Source organism: Hippocampus guttulatus, chromosome 11 (genome assembly GCF_054856545.1).
Source record: "Hippocampus guttulatus isolate MCC_2025c chromosome 11, RoL_Hgut_1.0, whole genome shotgun sequence".
Taxonomy (NCBI): domain Eukaryota; kingdom Metazoa; phylum Chordata; class Actinopteri; order Syngnathiformes; family Syngnathidae; genus Hippocampus; species Hippocampus guttulatus.
The window spans coordinates 20,727,853-20,747,013 of NC_141271.1; the positions used below are offsets into that span (position 1 = coordinate 20,727,853).

At 48.3% G+C, this 19,161-nt stretch overlaps 2 protein-coding genes across 6 annotated transcripts; both read left to right on the forward strand.

The window, feature by feature from the left end:
* The first annotated feature begins 166 nt into the window (after positions 1 to 166).
* stat4 (signal transducer and activator of transcription 4) lies at positions 167 to 8,027 on the forward strand. 5 transcript variants are annotated; one of them, XM_086123102.1, is made up of 25 exons: positions 167 to 299; positions 390 to 526; positions 878 to 914; positions 1,245 to 1,380; positions 1,991 to 2,089; positions 2,282 to 2,374; positions 2,479 to 2,557; positions 2,641 to 2,726; positions 2,995 to 3,146; positions 3,370 to 3,528; positions 3,603 to 3,695; positions 4,031 to 4,090; positions 4,192 to 4,212; positions 4,400 to 4,493; positions 4,608 to 4,649; positions 4,721 to 4,804; positions 4,888 to 4,986; positions 5,212 to 5,347; positions 5,438 to 5,487; positions 5,862 to 5,956; positions 6,782 to 6,918; positions 6,990 to 7,181; positions 7,257 to 7,302; positions 7,615 to 7,723; positions 7,834 to 8,027. In XM_086123102.1, exons 2-25 carry the CDS (start codon positions 463 to 465, stop codon positions 7,855 to 7,857), a joined length of 2,187 nt encoding a protein of 728 aa, XP_085979228.1. In that variant the 5' UTR covers positions 167 to 299; positions 390 to 462; the 3' UTR covers positions 7,858 to 8,027. The 5 variants fall into 5 exon arrangements, with proteins under 5 accessions (XP_085979228.1, XP_085979224.1, XP_085979227.1 ...); XM_086123103.1 differs by having other exon boundaries at positions 229 to 299; positions 379 to 526; XM_086123098.1 differs by lacking the exon at positions 878 to 914.
* Positions 8,028 to 8,314: 287 nt separating this feature from the next.
* LOC147198609 (signal transducer and activator of transcription 1-like) lies at positions 8,315 to 18,380 on the forward strand. The gene is made up of 23 exons (XM_086123104.1): positions 8,315 to 8,768; positions 9,797 to 9,940; positions 10,652 to 10,796; positions 10,905 to 10,985; positions 11,530 to 11,574; positions 11,649 to 11,709; positions 11,788 to 11,837; positions 12,502 to 12,653; positions 12,935 to 13,081; positions 13,175 to 13,273; positions 13,454 to 13,513; positions 13,602 to 13,631; positions 13,708 to 13,798; positions 13,889 to 13,930; positions 14,128 to 14,211; positions 14,338 to 14,436; positions 15,076 to 15,211; positions 15,345 to 15,477; positions 15,552 to 15,691; positions 16,099 to 16,278; positions 16,534 to 16,594; positions 16,725 to 16,800; positions 16,909 to 18,380. Exons 2-23 carry the CDS (start codon positions 9,813 to 9,815, stop codon positions 16,957 to 16,959), a joined length of 2,091 nt encoding a protein of 696 aa, XP_085979230.1. The 5' UTR covers positions 8,315 to 8,768; positions 9,797 to 9,812; the 3' UTR covers positions 16,960 to 18,380.
* Positions 18,381 to 19,161: the final 781 nt, after the last annotated feature.

Genomic DNA, 19,161 nt, shown 5'->3' on the forward strand with positions numbered 1-19,161 from the left:
TCGCAGTTTCGTCATCGATGCCTTCAGAAACACCGACGGTGATTTACTTTTTTAAATGTCCGTATTTTATAAATATACGACATTTCACGTTTTCTATGGTGTTTATTTACACAGAAAAAGTCAAACGTTCCTGATTTTTCATCGTTGCGACAATTAGCAGTAGCACTCTAAAACCGTGCAAACATGGGCAGCTTTCTAAGTGCAAAACGAGAAGACTTCCTGAGTCTGAAGTGCACCGAAAACGAAAGTCACATTTCGACGTGCACGTGTTGAATGACACCGACGGGAGAACACAAAGGGTAATTACGGGTCTTTTTCTGGATGGAAAGCTAATTTATTCCATGAACATGTATTTTAGCTGAAAACAAGACAGTGCAGTTTTCATTTAGGTGTGCAGAATGAGCCAGTGGAAGCAAATTCAGCAACTGGAGATGCGGCTCCTGGAGCAGGTGGATTATTTGTATGATGACAATTTTCCAATGGACATCAGGCAGGGTCTGGCCAATTGGATTGAGGCTCAGGATTGGTGAGTAAGAGAAAACACAAAAGTTTCTATATTTTGTCCTAAAAAAAGTTTTCTATTTTGCAAACAATCTCACATTTTCAAGAAAAAGCCATACGTTTTCAAGAAATAACGCTGTCGGTTAAAGAGAAAAATCCTATGTTTTTAAAGAATACTTCACACATTTTCAAGTACTGTTTTCCGAGAAATAAATGTAAATTTTTCAAGAAAAAATCTATATTTGTGTTTAAAAAATTCCTATATTTTTCATAACATTTTTTTAATGCTGCATACTTTCCAGAACAAAAAAAAAGCGTAATATTTTCAATAAAAAGTTACGTCATCTTTTAAAATGATAAAATATATGCTCTTTAGGGATTAAGTCTGATGATGGACTTGACCATTGCCACAGGTGAACTCTTTTGCTGTTTATGCATTTTCAAAAAATATATTTATTTATTATTTTTTGGAGTCATCTTGTTTTTCCAAGCAGAAAGTGCAAACTGGATTTCACGTTGCTCTTACACCCCATCTCAGGTCCAACCCTGTCCCCGATCCAGATGTAAAACCCCATCGATGAAAATCTCCTCTCTTTCGATTTGCCTAATTTTGTCTCATTGTTTGGACTGGGCCACACGCACGCAACAGCCACTGTGTGTCCAGACATTATTGTACTTTGACTAGCCCGCATAAGAAATGGGGGGGGGGGGGAAAACCCTCAGAATGTTGTGTCGCTCTTTAGGGACACGGCCGCTGACGAGGACTCCGCGGCGGCGGTGCTGTTCTCCTGCTTGCTGTCCCAGCTGGAGGCGGCGCTGTCCCGGGAGCACAACTTTCTGCAGAGACACAACATGAAGATCATCCAGCAGCAGTTACAGGTGGGCCACTTACTGCAAACATTCGTTTGTTTTGGGGCTGTAGACTTAAGAGCATACAGAAGTAAAGGTCGGTTTCATTTTTAATATGCCTTTGAGCTCTTGTTTGCTTTGTGGCTTGCTGTCACCTGATACAACGGCAAACCCGCTTTCACTCCGTCTTTCTGAAATGACGAGGTGACAGCCCTCAATTATCAACAACAGATTTACATCAAATATTTGAGTCCTCTGTTAATGCCCAAGGCTTCCTGTTGAATCACTTTTTTCTCAGGAACAGCGATCATGTTGACCGAGGGCGTTTTAATGATCCAAAAATAAATCCCACGTCACCGTTCGCTCCGCAACGATGAACCCTTTCAGTTCATATTTAGCGTCTCTCGGTGGTTTGTTGATTGACTTTGCTGTTTCCTTTCCTCTCTCAGGAACAGCAGTCAGGTTCTCGGTCACCACGACACACGGATGTCATTTTCAAAACGGGTCATACATTGATGATTAAAAAATAAAACATAAGATTGAAAATATCCTACATTAAAAAAAAAAAAAGATTACTTATGTCTGCGGAAGTAAGCAACATTTTATTTCCAAGTTGACCAAGTGAGATCTGGTCTTCTAGGGGAAATATGCCAACAACCCGGCAGCCATGGCCAGGGTGATATCCAACTGCCTCAAAGAAGAACGGCGGATCCTCTCCACTGCTTGCATGCAGCAGCAGGTTTGTGTGTGGAAAGCTCACCCCCCCCCCCCCCACCCCCACAGACACACACATAGATGCCCCCACAATCATCCCCTGACTCGAACCCTAACGAGAACCACGGCAGCATTAGTAAAGTAGATGTGTCCACGCCTGTGACATTTGTTCATGAACCCCCCCCCCCACCGCCATGATTGTTGTTTTGCCAAACAGGGACCACTGGAGAAATCCCTGCAAAATTCTGTGGGCCTTGAGAGGCATAAGAACATGGACCACCGAATCGGGATGATCCGGACAAGTGTGCAGGTAACTCCGCAATATTCAGTGCATGAAATGCCGTGAATTTTTGAAGTGCGTTTCCTATTTTAAAAAAAAAAACAATAAAAAGCAAAAACGGGATTTGTGCACAGATGATGGACCAAGGAGTCAAATACATCGAGAACATGCAGGATGATTTTGATTTCCGCTACAAGACGCTGCAATCTCGAGGTTGGGTCCGCCCCCAGAAAGCAGAAGAGCGGGACTGAACTTCCGCCCGCGCTCACAACGGTGTTGCGTCGATGTGCCCGCAGATCCGTCTGAGAGGAACTCTGAGTTCATGAAACAGGAAGTCACAATACTACAGGAAATACTCAACAGACTTGACTTCAAAAGGAAGGTCTCTGACTCAACCCTCCCGGTCACGTTGCTTTCTCAAGAACAGCGCGCGTGCCACCTTGGGAATGACCTTGAGGGCCCTGCTCAGCGATGTTGAGCCAGATTGCAACATCAACTCAAAAGAAAACCTGTCCAAAAATGTTGATAGCATTTATCAAGCTAAGCAGAAGGACTTGAATCATAAAAACGACTCACAGCATTTTTTTTTTTTTTTTTTTTTTGGGGTGGGCTCATCTGACACTTTTCTTGCTTTTCAACTCTTTCGCTAGGAGATTTTGTCCAAGCTAGCCATGGTCATCCAGGAGATTGACGAGCTGATGAATTCTCAGCTCGACGCGGCGCTGCGCGACTGGAAGCGCGACCAGCAAATGGCCGCCATCGGAAGTCCGCTGCACACGAGCCTCGACCAGCTGCAGACTTGGTAATCCGCATGGATGAGAATGACGTGCTTGTCGGATGATACGTGTCAGCTGAGGTGATACAAAAACTGTGCCTCTAATTTGCGACGTTGTGTAGAAGATCAGATCGTTGAGAGAGAGGAAATGAAAACAAATCAATAAATCCCGACACAACAGCGGGGCCCCGCGGGTGATCACGGCCGACGTCACGTCATCCGACTCCCCGTTTCTCCCGTCCTCGTCCAGGTTCACTCTGACGGCGCAGAGCCTGTTCCAGGTGAAGCGGCAACTGGACAAGCTCGGGGAGCTGGTTTTGAAAGTCACTTACGAGAGCGACCCCATCCCCGTGCAGAAACCTCCGATGGAGGAGCGCGTTCACTACCTCATCTACCACATCGTCAAGAGGTGCGGCCGACGGCCAACCGCCAGGCGGCAAGGACAAATCTCAAAGCCGCGTCCGCGTTTGCGTGCCCCCTCAGCTCATTTGTGGTGGAGAAGCAGCCCTGCATGTCGACGCATCCGCAGAAACCTCTCGTCATCAAGACCGGGGTGCAGTTCACCACCAAAGTCAGGTCAGTTGCCGCTTTGGGCCGAGATTCGAACCCGGAACCTCTTACTGTGAGGCGGGCTGTACCGGCGATGCCCCTGAAAACATATCGCTTTTTGCCAGCGCGTATCCTGGTGCAATGTGGGAGAGGGCCCTGACATTAGCCCCGCCCCCGATGGTCGAAATGGTCCCAAGGAGCCGTGCTTGAAATTGAACAAGGAGTCCGCCGTTTTGTTTTCGAACCTCCATTTTGGACAAAGTCCGGGGCTCGTACTTGACTGACCGCTCCAGTTACTCTTCCGGTCGCGACAAAGCCAAGTTGCTACATCAAGCGCTTCACGAACGTTTTTCATCACGTAGGCTCCTGGTTCAACTTCCGGCGGTGGATTATCAGATCAAAGTGAGAACAACCTTTGACAAGTGAGTATTTCTTCTTCTTGGTGACAGGTGTTACGTCACTGCATCTCCTTCTGAATTATTTTTTTTTTTGGGGGGGTCTGTGTGTGCGTGCATGTATCTAGGGACCTCCCTCCTGGCAGAGTGTGAGTACAGAAAACCACAACACGGAATGTTCCGCTCTTGTTAGCATGAAATGTCCATCTTTACGCGTGGCAGCTTTTAAAGCGAGACTCTCGCGTTCCCGCTGCAATCCGAGCAAATTTGCATCCGACGCGCGCAACAATCAGCGCGTCATTTGACTTCTTTTTTTTTTTTTTTTTTTCACCTCAGGACCCGTCAGTTTTTCATCGTGACCAACCCCACGAAAGTGATGGATATTGAGGACTACTCCAACGGCTGCCTTTCAGTGGATTTCAGACACGGAGTACGTTACCCGTCAAAAGTTTTGCGTGACTTGCAGCTCGGCCGGGGTCTCGCATCCCCTCCCACATTGACCGCTGTGCGTTTGCGTTGTCGCGGAACTTGTCTGTGATAACAGTTGAAGGAGAAGAAATCCGGCAATGCCACAAAGAGCAATGAGGTAAGGACCCATTTTTTTTCCTCGGCGCTCATGATGTATTTTTTTAACCCAATGAATTGTTTGCATTCCAGAGTCTGCTCTCCGTCACGGAAGAACTTCACTCTCTCAGTTTTGAGGCCCACTTTACAACGCAGGGTCTGAACATTGATCTGGAGGTAAAGTAAGCGCCGACGGCGTCTCGATCGGCCGTTTTGGCTGGCGACGCCGTTTTCATGGGGGGGGGCCTCGATGCTCGCAGACGTGTTCCCTGCCGCTGGTGGTCATTTCAAACGTGAGCCAGATGCCGGGCGCCTGGGCCTCCATCATGTGGTATAACCTTTTGAACCGGCAGCCCCAGGTCAGCCATTCCGTCGCTCTTTGACAGCTTGCCCGAAGGGAGTCATGAGATGCACCTTGTTGTTGTTTTTTATTTGTATTTATTGATCGATACAATTTAAACCGTTTTGACTGCGCAATCAAGTCCACTCGCCTAATTATGTCCGAGGAGGAGAAATTTTGTGTCCGGGGCAGTTAGGATCGGATCAAAGTCCAATAACTCGCGCGCGTTGGCGTCCTCCCGCAGAATTTGGCCTACTTCAGCAGTCCGACCCGAGCCACGTGGGCTCAGCTCTCCGAGGTTCTCGGCTGGCAGTTCTGCACAAACTCCGTTCAGGGCCTCAACAAGGACCAGCTCGACATGTTGGGAGAAAAGCTTCTCGGTTCGATTGGCCCACAAAGTGGTTGAGATTTGCAACTTTTCTCCTTTTGCCACCACTGATGTCCTTGTTTTTTGTGACAAATGTTTCTAGGTCAACACTTCTCCAATAGTGACCACGTCCACTGGTCCAAGTTTTCGAAGGTACGTCTGAACAGCAGGATAGACGAGTGGAATGTGAGCATTTTCTGTCTTAAAATCACAAAGGAGCTGATCATATTCGGCTCGGGCGGCCACCTGAATCGGGCGGCCAAATTGGGCAGCCGTGCTGCACTGGCACGCCGGTTGACGCGATGTTGATTTGGAGCAACGGCGACCCTCTGTGGATGGCTCAATCCGCTACTTTTGCTACCGCTAGCGGAAGTGCTGTGTTTTCGCTTTTGAATGGCAGCGTACAATGCAGGAAGTGCGATTTGAACTCTGCAAATGTCGCAAACGTCACATTTTGGAGAGATCTTTGCAGGTGCTCTTATTTGATGATTATTATTTTTTTTATAATATTCTTTTCTTTTGCTCAGGAGAATATTCCAGGCAAACCTTTCAGTTTCTGGACATGGCTAGACTCCATCCTGGAATTGATCCGGAAGCACTTGCTGCCTGTGTGGAATGAAAAGTAAAAAAAAAATTTTTTTGTTTTTTTTCCATTAGTGATATGAGTTTGTGTCATTTTTTTTTTTTATTGGTTTCTTCTTGTCCATGTTAGGTTCAATTTCAAGTATGAGGGGCCACTGTACAACAAAACAAGGGGGAAAATATGTTATGGGTCAGCTTGTCTGTTTTAAAGTTAAAAAAAAAAAGAAGCAAAATCTAATCAGCAGTCAACAGGCCCATGCGCCTGCTTTTATCGTGTCTCCATTTAGGTGTCCGTTTCGGATGCCTGATTCTGATGGGCTCATTTGAGTGAATGTCGCACTTGGGGTGATGATAAGACTTTTTCGTGCATTCTGTTTTCATTGACTTGTCTGTCAAATTTTGTGTTAATATGTGAAGAAAGTTTTGCGAGGAGTTGTTTTTTTGTTTTTTGCCCTCCCCCCCAACATTCCACTGATTCTAGGGTACACCGCTTCGAGATTTCACCCCACATGACCGATTCAAACCAAAATGGCTGAGCTGCTTTTACATTTCGGGCATCAGGGGGACTTTTTCGTGCACCCTTTTGATAGATTGGGCCACCCAATTTGGTTTCCGTCAGTTTGTTGTCAGGGTGAATTTTTTATTTAACTTCTCTTTCCTGCAGGTATTCACCTAAAATGTCTGCTTCAAACCAAAATCCCCCACCTTCTGTTCAGGTCCTTGAGACTTGTGTTTTGATGAACACGTCTCTGAAATGCCTGTCGATAGGTGAAACTGGTTGGGGGTGGGGGGGGGGGGATTTTTAAAATATATATATACAGTATATATATATGTTTTTTTTTTTGTCTCCTGCCTGTCCATGCAGCTACATCATGGGTTTTGTGAGTAAAGACAAGGAGCGCGCTCTGCTGCGGGAGAAAAAGTCGGGCACTTTCCTCCTGCGCTTCAGCGAGAGCCATCTTGGAGGAATCACCTTCACCTGGGTGCAACACGGCGACAACGGTAAGCATCCTGAGAGCACCGAACCGGCCGTGCAAGTTTTTCTGAAAGGGGCACTCCCCCCTCCACAACAGGAGAGGCGACATTCAACTCGGTGGAGCCGTACACCAAAAGCCGGCTGAACGCACTCCACTTTCCCGACATCATCCGGGACTACAAGGTGATCTCGGACGGGGTGGTCCCAAAGAACCCGCTCAAGTTCCTCTATCCCGGCGTCCCCAAAGATGAGGCCTTTGGACAGCTTTACAACAATCTGCCAAGCAAAGGTACCGCTTTTAATCCAAAACGTTGTTTGACAGATGTTGGTCAAAGTCTTCATTTCTTTTGTCTCCAATTTCCAGCCTACCCATACATACCGTCCACGCTGATCCCCTGCTCTGAAATGCGGTGAGCTCATGACGCATTCAAATGTATTTTCGACAGATTGAAAAATTTTCCCTAACTTAACTCGTTCAATGCCCAGGAATTTTTTTTTTTTTTTTTTACGAATCCGGGCATTCGATCCCAGGTACGGCTTGATGTATTTTTCCACATTTTTCACGTGATTGGGTAACGAAGGGTCTGAAAATGGACCTTAATAATAGGGAAGAATTCCTCTCTGGATAAGAACACCGGCTTCATCTTTGACACCTTCTTGTAGCCAAATCAGAAGGTCAAGAGAAGCCTCCTGCTCATTTGTTCTCTGTGGTTCTTCTGCAGCAGCTCCAAGGTGAGCCCCCCGTCGCCAGCTTGCGATTCGCCCGAGCCTCCGATGACCCCGGGAGAGTTTGACATGCTCAACCAGACCCTCTGCTTCGACATGGATGTTGTGAGTTGCAATGGGTTCCATGTTCGGTCGGGTCCATCGTTCTCCAAGTACCCTCTGGACCTCGTTGGATTTGTCACGCTAAACATGATGTTGTTCCTGATTTTTTCCAGATTAATTCTCCATATTCGGAGTAAAGACGGATTCGGGGAAAAGTCGACTCCTGGGACACGACGCCAGCCAGCCAATAAAAACCCGCTCATCTGATCGCGTGCTAAGCATTTTTGTTGTGCTTATATTTGGGCTTTTTAGTGCATTGCGTGTTGTACCGTGTTACAGTGGATAAATAAAGGCCCGAAAAAAAGTTGATGCGGAATGGAGCAAATCATACACTACACTGTGTGCACGTGGCAAATGGACACAACACCACCCAAAGAAAAAAACACAACCACCTATGAGCTAGCGTTTCAGAAGTTAATTGTCGCTAAGTAATTGGCAACTCAATCAAAAGTGTTGCACTTGCCTGGAAAAGCCATATGATAGTCTGACTGAAACTCTTCAACTCACTTTCAGAAACTTCCTGGACACCGGATGACGCCGAAGCACTGCTGTTTCAAGAAATTCAGTGGGGGGGGGGGGGGGGGGCATCTCTGTGTACCAGTGGAGGAGGATTTCCCTCGCATCCCACCCGAGGCAGATGCGATAGACGCCAACTCACTTGTGACTCGAAAGCGGACAAGAGCAAGAGAAAACGGAGGCTTGGATGAAGTGTGTTTAAATGGACATTTTGTCATTTTCAATATATTGACCTGATGCCTCCACAAGGAAATCGGAGCACTTGCGACAGGAGCCAACATGACGTTTTCGCATGCGGAAGTGACGACTTCGTCTTAAGGCAAGAGCGGCAGGCTCACACACGCAAGTCGGCGAGTCCCGCGGCGGTGTGAACCGGGTGGGTGGAGGTGGGTCATATTTTCGTCGAATTCACGTGGTCATGCTGTTTGGCAACTCCCGCTGCGAAACCGCCCCCCGGCTTCCTCATTCTGTGACTTTGGAATACGCGGCGCGCACGCTGCTCCGTGGCTCTCCGACAAGCTCCGCGACCACGGTAGGTGGTGCCCCCTTGTCCATTTCTGTTGGTTTATCCACCCACAGAGACAGGTTGCGATTGCGGCGGTTATTGCCCGCGTTGTTTCTCGTGAGCCCGCTGTTGCTACTCTGACTAGCTAATGCTAACTCAGCCGCTTGTTGCTCGAGTTCCAATTAGTCACGCTGTGACAAGTCTTTATTTTTGCCCCCTCACCGCAACTCTTATCACAGTACAGTAAATCATTGTAACGTGACAATGGAAAGATCTACCGGGCCAAAATATAGCACGATAGCTGAATTTGAATCTCCGCAAATGACATGCGTTTTCATTTTATTTGTGTTTTTCACACACCTTGAGACTGTAAGACCTCCTTTGGAATGCGTCGAGCTGACCAGCGGAGGTTTCTTTTGCAGCCTTTTTTTTTTAATAATATGGAAAATAGCGCTCTCTACACGATTGCACTTTAAAAACACATTGATAACCTAGTTTTAAGTGGGGAGTGATGATGATGATTATATTTTCATGCTTTAATTCTTTGTGGCGCTCCTGGTGTGCGTGCCTTGGACACCAGGGGTCCGTATACTGTACACATCGATAGACATCCGAATGGAGAAGTCCGTCTGTCATGGATATCCCCATTTATTACAAAAATCTGCGGCTTATAGTAGTCGGATCCAGTGTACTTCTTGTAATGCCCTTGCATGTGGGAAAGGAGAGCCCCCGTTGTGATGCACCTTCCAGACCTTTATTGAGTGTTGGCAGAACATAAAACTTGAAAACACACAATGAGCACTCTCACACAGGAGCTGTTGTCGGTCACGCACTCACAAAGTCACAGATCTGTGCCAGACTACCGGGCCCGCCTCTTAAAGGCAGCTGTATCTTCTCACACACACACACACACACACATTTCATTGATTGCTGGGTGGGCAAGCACTCCATAAAGCCTACCATTTGTATCCATGCGATTATAGCAAGTGCCATTTTCATAATCGATCCCCGATGAGGATTCGCGTGATTTATCAGCCACACGCTTGCGGTTGTAGGTGGACCGTGCCCGAGATGGCGCAGTGGCAGGCCCTGCTGAGTCTGGACGCAGCCCTCCAGGCGCAGGTGATTCAGCTGTACGAAAGGAAATTCCCCAGAGAAATCCGCCACTATCTGAGCGTCTGGATCGAGAACCAGGACTGGTAAGTTCCACAGTCACATTGAATGACCAAAGCAACAAGTAGCCGAGGTGCGCCGGCTACAGAAAGTCGACCGTTAAAAGTGAGAAGGGGAAAAAAAAAAAGGCCCAGACCAACTGAAATTGCATGACGGGTTCTCGGGGAGGGCTAGGTCAGTATTTTGTAACCCTAAAAGTTCTCTTGGATTTAAATGCATTCAAATTTAGCATGCGTGCGGGTCAAGGCAAAGGGTCCTTCCATTTTCCCAGGAAAATCGAAATACATACACAGGTTTTGATATGAAAAACAACAATACCTGCGCATCACGTGTACCTGTACTTTTATGATTGCGTACCGTAATTTCCGGACTATAACCAGCAGCTTTTGTCACACGCTTTCAACTCTGCGGTACGTTACTAAAATTCGAAAGCTCTTTCTGTCCACCGTCTTCCTTTGTAAATACCTCACGTTGCAACGTGGGCGCCTGCGGCTCCTGTTTTTCCCCTTTGAAAATGTAGTGGGTGCGGCTCATAAACAGGCGCGTGCTATTGTCCGGATATTTCGGTATATCGTTCTAGCTGATGACTCAATCAATCAACGGTATAATCGGTTGAATACGAGATTTGGTTCTAAAAAGAAGTCTTAAATTTGCATGTTTTGATGTCGAAAATGTCCTCTGCTGTGCCGTATATTTGGAGTCTGTCTGGCTTCACGCCTTTGTTGTGTCGCCGTCAGGCATTCGGCATCTGTCGATGACCTCAAAGCGAAGACGTCTTTCAACTCTCTGCTGAATTCCTTGGAAGAAGAGTGGGGCCGTCGCGTCAAAGATAACAACATTTTGCAGGGCCCAGATCTGCCAGGAATCAAACAATACCTGCTGGTAGGCCAGACTTTACATTGCCGCGTTGCTGCTTTGACCGTGTTTTTATTTATTTATTTTTAGCGCGCGCAAAATTCCTATCACCAGATCATTTTACTTTTCACCTAGAATCATTTTGGAAATGACCCAAAGAGCCTCGCTGCTATCCTATGTGAGTGCCTGGAGGAGGAGAAGAAAATCTTGCAACAGGTGAAAAGAACGATATTATTCGACAAGTATTTAATTCAAGTAACTGCGACATATCAATCGTCGGGGCTCGCCCGCAGACGAGCTTTGGCGAATGAGCGACTCGGACCGGATTTACTTTGTTGTTTTGGTCTCACACTTGACCGGTTCGCGGACACTCCAGAGACTATTTTGTTGACAGGCAAGATGCGTTATGTGTCGAATAATCTGGGTACACGCGAAAGCAACTTGAGCAGGTAAATGTCTGCCTTCCACAAAGGTCAAAGGTTACAGAGTGTCTGTGAGACCATCTCGAGTGCTGAGGTCGTATAGAGGTCATCAATCGGCATTTTGGACAAGTCTGTGTCGACCTTACTCCTCTTTCTCGGCCGTTTCGATCTTGCTATGGGGGAAGTGATTCTTTCTTTGCACATAGCTGGCAAAAACAATCATCATTAAAATAAGAATATGTGGGAATCAAACGCCTGAACACAAATGAATGTATGATAACTAAAAACATATGGATGTAGGCGTACACGGCAACTAAAAGGCACCATTATTCATCCAGAGACAAGTGGAATCCCGAATTGGTGAGCTGAAGAAGATGTCTGAGGTTGGTAGTTGACATGAGCCCTCGAAAGGGTCTCTCTGCCGTCGCTAACGTCCGCCAATTGAACCCAAACGCAGGAGCTCAGCATTGCGATCGAGTCACTGGAAATGCTGCATGAAAACTTCAGTTCGATACAAGGTACGCTATTTTTTGGAAAACGGCCCGCCAGGAGATTTTAGCGTGAGTGACGCCGTCCGTTTTTATTTCTGCTTTTAGCGGCTCAGGACGTCGAGCACCAGGCCAACTTCTTCGAGCAGACAAAGCAGGTGATGCCGATACACCGTCCCGACGATTGCTCACTTGTGCAGCGGTCAAAACGCGATTCTTTCTTCACCCCGAATCATGTATGCTTTGACACCCATCTATGCCGGTGACACAAAATGAGAGGCGGCGCAAATTGAATGCTCTACCACTAGATGGCAGTAGGTCCGTCATCGCTCCACTGGTCGATACATTTTTACTCATTTTGTGAAATCAGAGATGCAAAAAACTTTTCTAGATTTTTTTATTTTTTGGCAATGATTCCGAATTTGCCCTCAATTCTTTTTTTTTTTGGATTTATTTCTTGCCCAACAGGTGCTTTTCTGAATGGCGGGGCACAGTGAGATTTGATTAAAAAATTTTTGTAGTCTCAAACACCGTAACTGGCGCCCTCTACTGCTCAGCTAGTGCCGTGCAGACAACCTGCTCTCCGACTTTTGCGGGAGCCGATACTCAGGACGGCTTTTGGTTGTCAAGACAGCCAGCAGTGGAGCGAAAGGGAGGCGAAAGACCGAAACATGCACAGAGAACATTCATTAAAAAAAAAAGGGTGGGTGGAGGGCGGGCGGGGGGCACCCGATTAAACTGTAATTTTCCAACACGAGCCAAACCTGACATTGAATTGGGCTGAGTAGTTAATATGAAGCCTTGTTGTTGTTTTTTTTGCAGATAGTACTCCGGCAGATCTGGAACGTCTCAAAAGCGGCTTCGGATGTGCTGGAAACGCTGACGACTGTGGAGTTGCCTGACTGGAAGCGGAGGCAGCAGCTGGCCTGCCTCGGAAGTCCCGTCGACACCCGCTTGGACCATCTGCAGAACTGGTTAGGAAATAGTCCTCCACTTCTGAAGGTCCTTGTAGCCTCCCCGTCCGGAGGTCAGCTGCCGGCGCTCTCGGCAAACACTTGGAAGCGTCCAAGCGAATGAATAACCGCGTGGAGATCGACCATCAAGATCCATTTGCGAGGGGGGAGTCAAATTAGCAGGATTCAAACACGCAAAGTGGACAGCTGTCGAAATTGTTGTGTAATTCTCCACCTTCGCGGTATTCTGTTGATCGGCGCGATGCCAGCATATGAATTTCTGCTCTTTTTGTGTGTCGCAGCTTCACAAGTCTGGCCGAGGTGCTCCGACAAGTCGAGCAGCGCCTGACTCGGCTTTCGGACCCCAACGAGCTCTATCACGGCGCCGGCGGCCCTCTTGCGGAAATAAATACCTTCGCGCAGTCTCTGATGACTAAACTTCTTACCAAGTAGGACGCGCCGCGGCAACTCTTGCTGTGTCGTCGACGCGCGTCGTTTGCATTTCCAGCGTAGCCCTGATTGCAAAGCGCCTCGTTTTTCAGTGCCTTGGTGGTGGAAAAGCAACCCGTCATGGCGAGTATGCCCAGCATACAGCAACCCCTGGTGCTGAAGACCAAGGCCAACTTCACCGTGGGACTGAGGTGAGAAGGCGCCCTTTGAGATCTCGTAAGGTCGGAAAGTGAGGACCGCTCATAGACGGGCGTCGGGTGGCATTTGCGTCGGTGCGGCCTTTTTCCGAAACGGAGCTTCAGTAACTTGAGACTTGATGGCATGTCAGCGCGACTGCTGCGAAAGCTTCCATCCTCCCGTTTGCTTTTCAGGTTCCTGGTAAATCTTGAAGAATTCCGATGCCTGCTGAAAGTCAAAGCTGTATTTGACAAGTAAGTCGAAAGGCAGGGCACGCTTTCGATCCCGGCCGGATCAGAACCGGTCTTTATTTTATTTTTTTTTCTTCTCTCTGACAATCAGGGATGTCGCTGAGAAAACTAAAAGCAACGGGTGAGTAAACGGCGCAAGCGGCCGGCCGGGCTTCAAAATGCTCTTCGCCTTTGATGGAGTCCCGCGTCTTGCGCAGCTTGCGTCACTTTGATTTCACCAAGGAGCCGAGCAAGGTGCTCGACGTCAACGTAACTGGCGCTTGCTTGGTTGCCGAATTTACCGACTTGGTAAGAAAGTTGAAGCTGAGCCCGTTTTGTAGAAAACGCATGAAGAGTATCTAACCCTCGGATACTCCCCCCCCCCCCCCCTCCTCCCAGGTACTCCAGGAAAGCAAAAAGAGAGCGCGAAAATCAGACGAGGTAAGGCCGATTTGTCATTTCTGAACGGGCCCTACTTCCATTGGCGACCAGTCCAAGGGCGTACGCCCGCATGTCGCCCACAGTCAAAATGGCGGACTTCCTGCCGAATTCGGAGGAATGCCTTCTTCAGCCTTTTCCTGCGCCTTTTCTTTTGATCGACGCGATCCTTCACGCTCGGAATTTTTCTCCCTGGCCAGAGCGCTTCGACCGTCACGGAAGAACTGCACGTCATCGCTTTTGTCACCCGTTTCCAGCACGCCGGACTGGACTGTCACATCCAGGTGAGTCGCAGATGGCGCTTCCGTTTGCCGCAGAGGACGCGTGACTGAAGTTGAGGGGCGGGGGGGTGGGGGGGGGGTCGGGAAAAAGAAAATAAGTGAGGCTTCCTTTGGTCTTCCCCTCGCCAGGCCAGCACTCTCCCGGTCGTGGTCATATCGGCGACGGGCCAGCTTCCCAGCGCCTGGGCTTCCGTCATGTGGTACAACGTGTCCACCGGCGAACCGACGGTAATTGCTGCAAGGCTCTCGCCTTCGGAGACTCTTGAGCGCGATCGACGCGCGTCCGCTAACTGGAGTCAGCCAGACGGAAAAGGGCGAATCGTCCCGGTCTGCTGTCTTTATGGGGATTCTACTCATTTGGAATCGGCGGAAGCGATAAAAGCGTTCAGGGGGCGCCAACCTGCGTCGATGGAGCAGCTGGACTGAATTAGCCCAGTTTGCGCTTTGGGTCCAAAACGAGGGTGTCAAACTCATTTTTGTCACGGGCCACTTTGGGGTTACGTCTTCCCTCGGAGGGCCGTGACGACAGAAACCGAATCAAGGTTTCATCGTCGCATCGTATTATTACTCGTCCACAAAAAACATGATGGCTTACTAGTTTTGAAATCAGTCGACTATTTGTTTATTTTTTTCAATTATTGTTCTAGTGTGTGTAAACGGGGGAAGAAAAATTATTGCAAAATCTCCTTATTTATTATACATGACAATGTAACAGATTTTAGCGCGCATCATGGAGGTTGACGCCAACGATTTGCTTTAGCGGGCCACATAAAATGGTGTGGCGGGCCGACTCTGGCCCCCGGGCCTTGAGTTTGACACCCGCGGTCGAAAATGACAAGTCATGAAGTTTGTATTTTCTCCCCCCAGAACCTGTCGCTCTTTTCCGACCCGCCGCGGCTGCCCTGGCCGAAGCTTTCCCAGCTTCTGAACTGGCAATTTTTGTCCGTCGGAAAACGGCGACTTGACGACAACCAACTCTCCATGCTCAGAGAGAAATTTGTCGGTAAGAGTCACGCCGCTCGCGCCGACGTAGACGGCGCCAGATCCATCTGCAATCGTAAAGCCATTCCGATGAAGGCCTTCGTTTGTCTGAAAGGAATGCCGTGTCGCTGATTCCCCCCCCCCCCCCCCCGCAGAGCATCCCGACGGTTTTGTACACTGGAACTCGTTCTCCAAGGGAGGTTGTCAGAAAAACGTCAACGTGTGGCTTTGGCTCTACGGAATCCTGGATCTCATCAAAAAGCACCTGGCGGATCTCTGGCGCGACGGGTAGATGCGTTGGCGACCGTCAACGCGGATCCTTCTGTCCGAACGGGCTTCTCATTGCGGGCCTTTTGCTTTAGGCTCATCATGGGCTTCGTCAGCCGAGAGCAAATCAAGAAGCTGCTGTGGGAAAAAAAGACGGGCACCTTCTTGCTGCGCTTCAGCGAGACCAACCGAGATGGCGCCATCTCCTTCAGCTGGGTGGAACACCATAACGGAGGTAACGTCGTCGTTTGCTCTCGCGGGAAGAAAAAAAAAAACCCCGCAGGCGAGACGTCTCGTTAGAACTTCTGCCATCTCGTGGAAGCACATTCAATTGATCCGCCCGCCACTGTGCGTCGCTGGTTTAGCTAGATGAACGACAAGACATTATTTGGCCCGACCGATATGGATTTTTAAAAATTTTTATTCCGCACGCATGTTTGTGTGTATGTCATCTTTTTCACGTTATGTCACCCGACCTCCTCGACGTCAAGTTGCTCCTTTCCCGCTTAGCCGACGGGGCTTTGGAAAAACACAAACGCCAAAGGATAGGTCAATGCGCGCACAGCAAATAAGCTAGCTCGTTAGCCTAAGTGGCGGAAGGTGAAGCTGACCCCCCCCCCCCGGGCCGCCTCCCGTCTTCAGAGACTCAAGTGCACTCGATTGAGCCCTACACCAAGACGGAGCTGGAGAAAACCCCGATGCCCGACGTGCTTTACGACTTCAATCCCAGAGTTCACGGCAACGTCACCAGGAATCCTCTGCTCTATCTGTACCCGGACGTGGACAAAGACGTGGCTTTCGGACGCTACTACACCAGCTCTGGTATGCGCGCTCTTCGCTAACCTCGTTTCTTGCTCATTTCGAAAACTAGACTCGAGCAAAGTTTGGCCTTTTGGGCTTGGGGGTTCGATTTGGCCTTTTTTTGCTTGTTTGTTTTCTACGTAACGTTGCGGTGGTGTCACAGAGTCACATAGAAAGGCACCCAAATGGGCGTCCTTGGGAACGTATCGACCACCGCGGGCCACTTTTTGCGGCTGTTGTACACGGAATGGACGCCAATGTCTTCTCTCTGTGCAGATAAGCAGACGCTTCCCAGGGGGTGGGGTTATTTGCCACGAAGACCCATCAATGTGGCCGAGTAAGTGTCACCTCAGGCTCGTACTTGCGTGAATGGACGCATGCTTGCAATGATGGGCCTTTAAGGTTCCAAACTGTGCTGAATTGCTTTGAGATTTTTTTTTTTGTTTGTTTTTGTTTCGCCTTCCCAGTATGCCAACGCCGCCTCCTTCGCCACCACAAGTCCAGCCCACGGCCAACGCGTTCCCCTCGATGCCCAGCATCCCTGTGGGTTTCCATTCACTGCATCTCTCACCCCCCCCCCCCTCCACTAATATTGTAACTAAGCACGGTGACACTAATCATTTGACCGTGCGTGGGTGTGTTTTCCCGCAGGAAGACTTTTGGCCTCTGCCGGAGCTTTCTGATCTATCCGACTTCATCTGAGCAACATCAAGTTGGTGGTTTCACTTCAATCTGAAAATACTTGAGGACGGGAGAATCGGGGATAGTGAACGTGTTTGGTCGCTGCGTGCAGCTATCAGGCCTGATACGATAACCAAGTCTAAATGAAATATTTTCCTAGAAACTGTAAATGATAGCATCGTTTAAATATCTATCTATAAATAATGGCAGTGATACAGTGACGATGTTCGAGCCAAGTATTGAAAGTGCAGCGATCCCTCGCTTTTTTTGCGGTTCGTTTATCGCGGCCTCGGTGCATTGCGGATTTTCCCCCAAACATATTCATAAATAAATAAATAAATAAAAAAATAATTAAAATCCGCAAACGGCCGCGAGAGGCAGCGAAAGTCAACAAAACAACAGCGAGCCACCTAGAGCAACATATACACCCACTGGATTTTGTTATTCATACACTAACCTAACCTAATTTATACATGTTTAAATCGATTAGTATATAGCATTAAGTCGTGTTCATTACTACAAAATGTACTTGTACATGCATGTATAGCATTAAATTTGGCCTTATAAATATTTTTTTATACTTATAGACGTGTACATATACGGGAGGGGGGCTTTGCTACTTTGCGGATTTTCGTTTATCGCGGGTGATTTCGGTCGCCATTAACCGCGATCAACGAGGGATGACTGTACCTCCTTTTAAAAGTGCGCTTAAGTTTCAATTCTCAGTCATGTTGAACATTTGCATTGAAATGGTGAAGCGATCAAATATCCGAGAAGCACAAATAAAAACGACTCGGGCTGTGTTTAAAAAAAAAACAAAACATACGAGCGCATCATAAAATGAAATGTCTCGTCGCTTTCACAAGGCTGGAATTGCTCGAAGGGAAATCCACATATCTATTCTTATTATTCGCTTTTTTTTTTTTGCCAATCGGTGCGCAGTCTGCCGTTAAAAGTGGCGATCCTTATTATTGCCGACTGTGTCTTCTGATTATTTTTTGGGAATACGTCGTAGCCGTCGGAATTCTCTCTCTTGATCTATGCCAGCACTTTAGAGTGGCAGGCAGAACAATCGACTGCTTTGCATCCGTTGCCGTTCGTCCCACGCGGCGAGCCACGACTGCCCGCGCGCAGCTTTGCGCCGCATTCAACGAGCCCGCGTTTCACACCAAGTTCAGGACATTTGTCACTGAGTGGGCAGCTATTTCCGTATTCTTCAGTTTTTGCTTTTTTTTGTTCTCTCTTTGCGTGTCCGCCACTTTGTTTGGCTCCGTTTGAGTTACGGGCCCGGTTGCGACATAGCAGGGCTCCTTTTGTGGAGACATTTGGGAATGTCTGCCCACTGTATGTTTGTGTTGTTGTTGTTTTCATAAACGCATGGGAGTCGGGCACCTTCATTTGTATATGACGCTACGGAAGAAATAAACTCAACTCAACCTTTATATTTGTTTGCCTGGCTACGCGTGACATTTTTCAAATGTAAAATTGGTACCTCGACTCAACAAAGGTGCCAACTGGTCTCGCCGGTTTTGAATTGTCTCGACGCGTCGCACAGCGCGTGGTGTCACGTACTCAACCGTTGGTTGTGAGGCGTCCGGTTCTGGATCGGTGGCGGAAGTTCTCCCCCCCCCCCAAATCTGTATTTTAAATACTGTATTCATGCACAATCGATTTTGATGGTTACGCTCGCCGCCGCTGGTCACAAATGGCCATCTTATCAACGGGCCCGATTTATATTGCCCTTTGGAAGGTCATCGACGGGCTGCGTTGCGTGGGGGGGGGGGGGGGGGGGGCGATGGTGTGTTTCACTGGCGCGCCCGGCAAAAAAAAAAAGAAAAAAAGAAAAAACATTTTGGTCTGGTGGTTGGGGAATGGACATTTTTAGCCTTTTGAAAGGCCGTTGTTGTAACCTAACGCTGCCGGTCACCTAAAATGATGCTTAGCCACGAATAAAGGCCAAAATCCCGTTGATAGTTGTAAGACCCAGTTTTCCTTTTCAAGTGCCCCCCCCAAATAAGCATTGCTTTGCTCCAAATCGTCTTCATTCAGCTCGCTATGGCGGTGACGTGTAGTGACGGGCAGAAGTATGAAATGATCTTACAACAGAATAAAAGCTTCGATGCGCAGACGAGCCGGTCGCCGGCAAATGCGGCAACATTTACGGCCTCCGCGTGTGTCCTCCCCCCACGGTTGCATTTCGGTCGTGAAAGATGATTTGAGTCC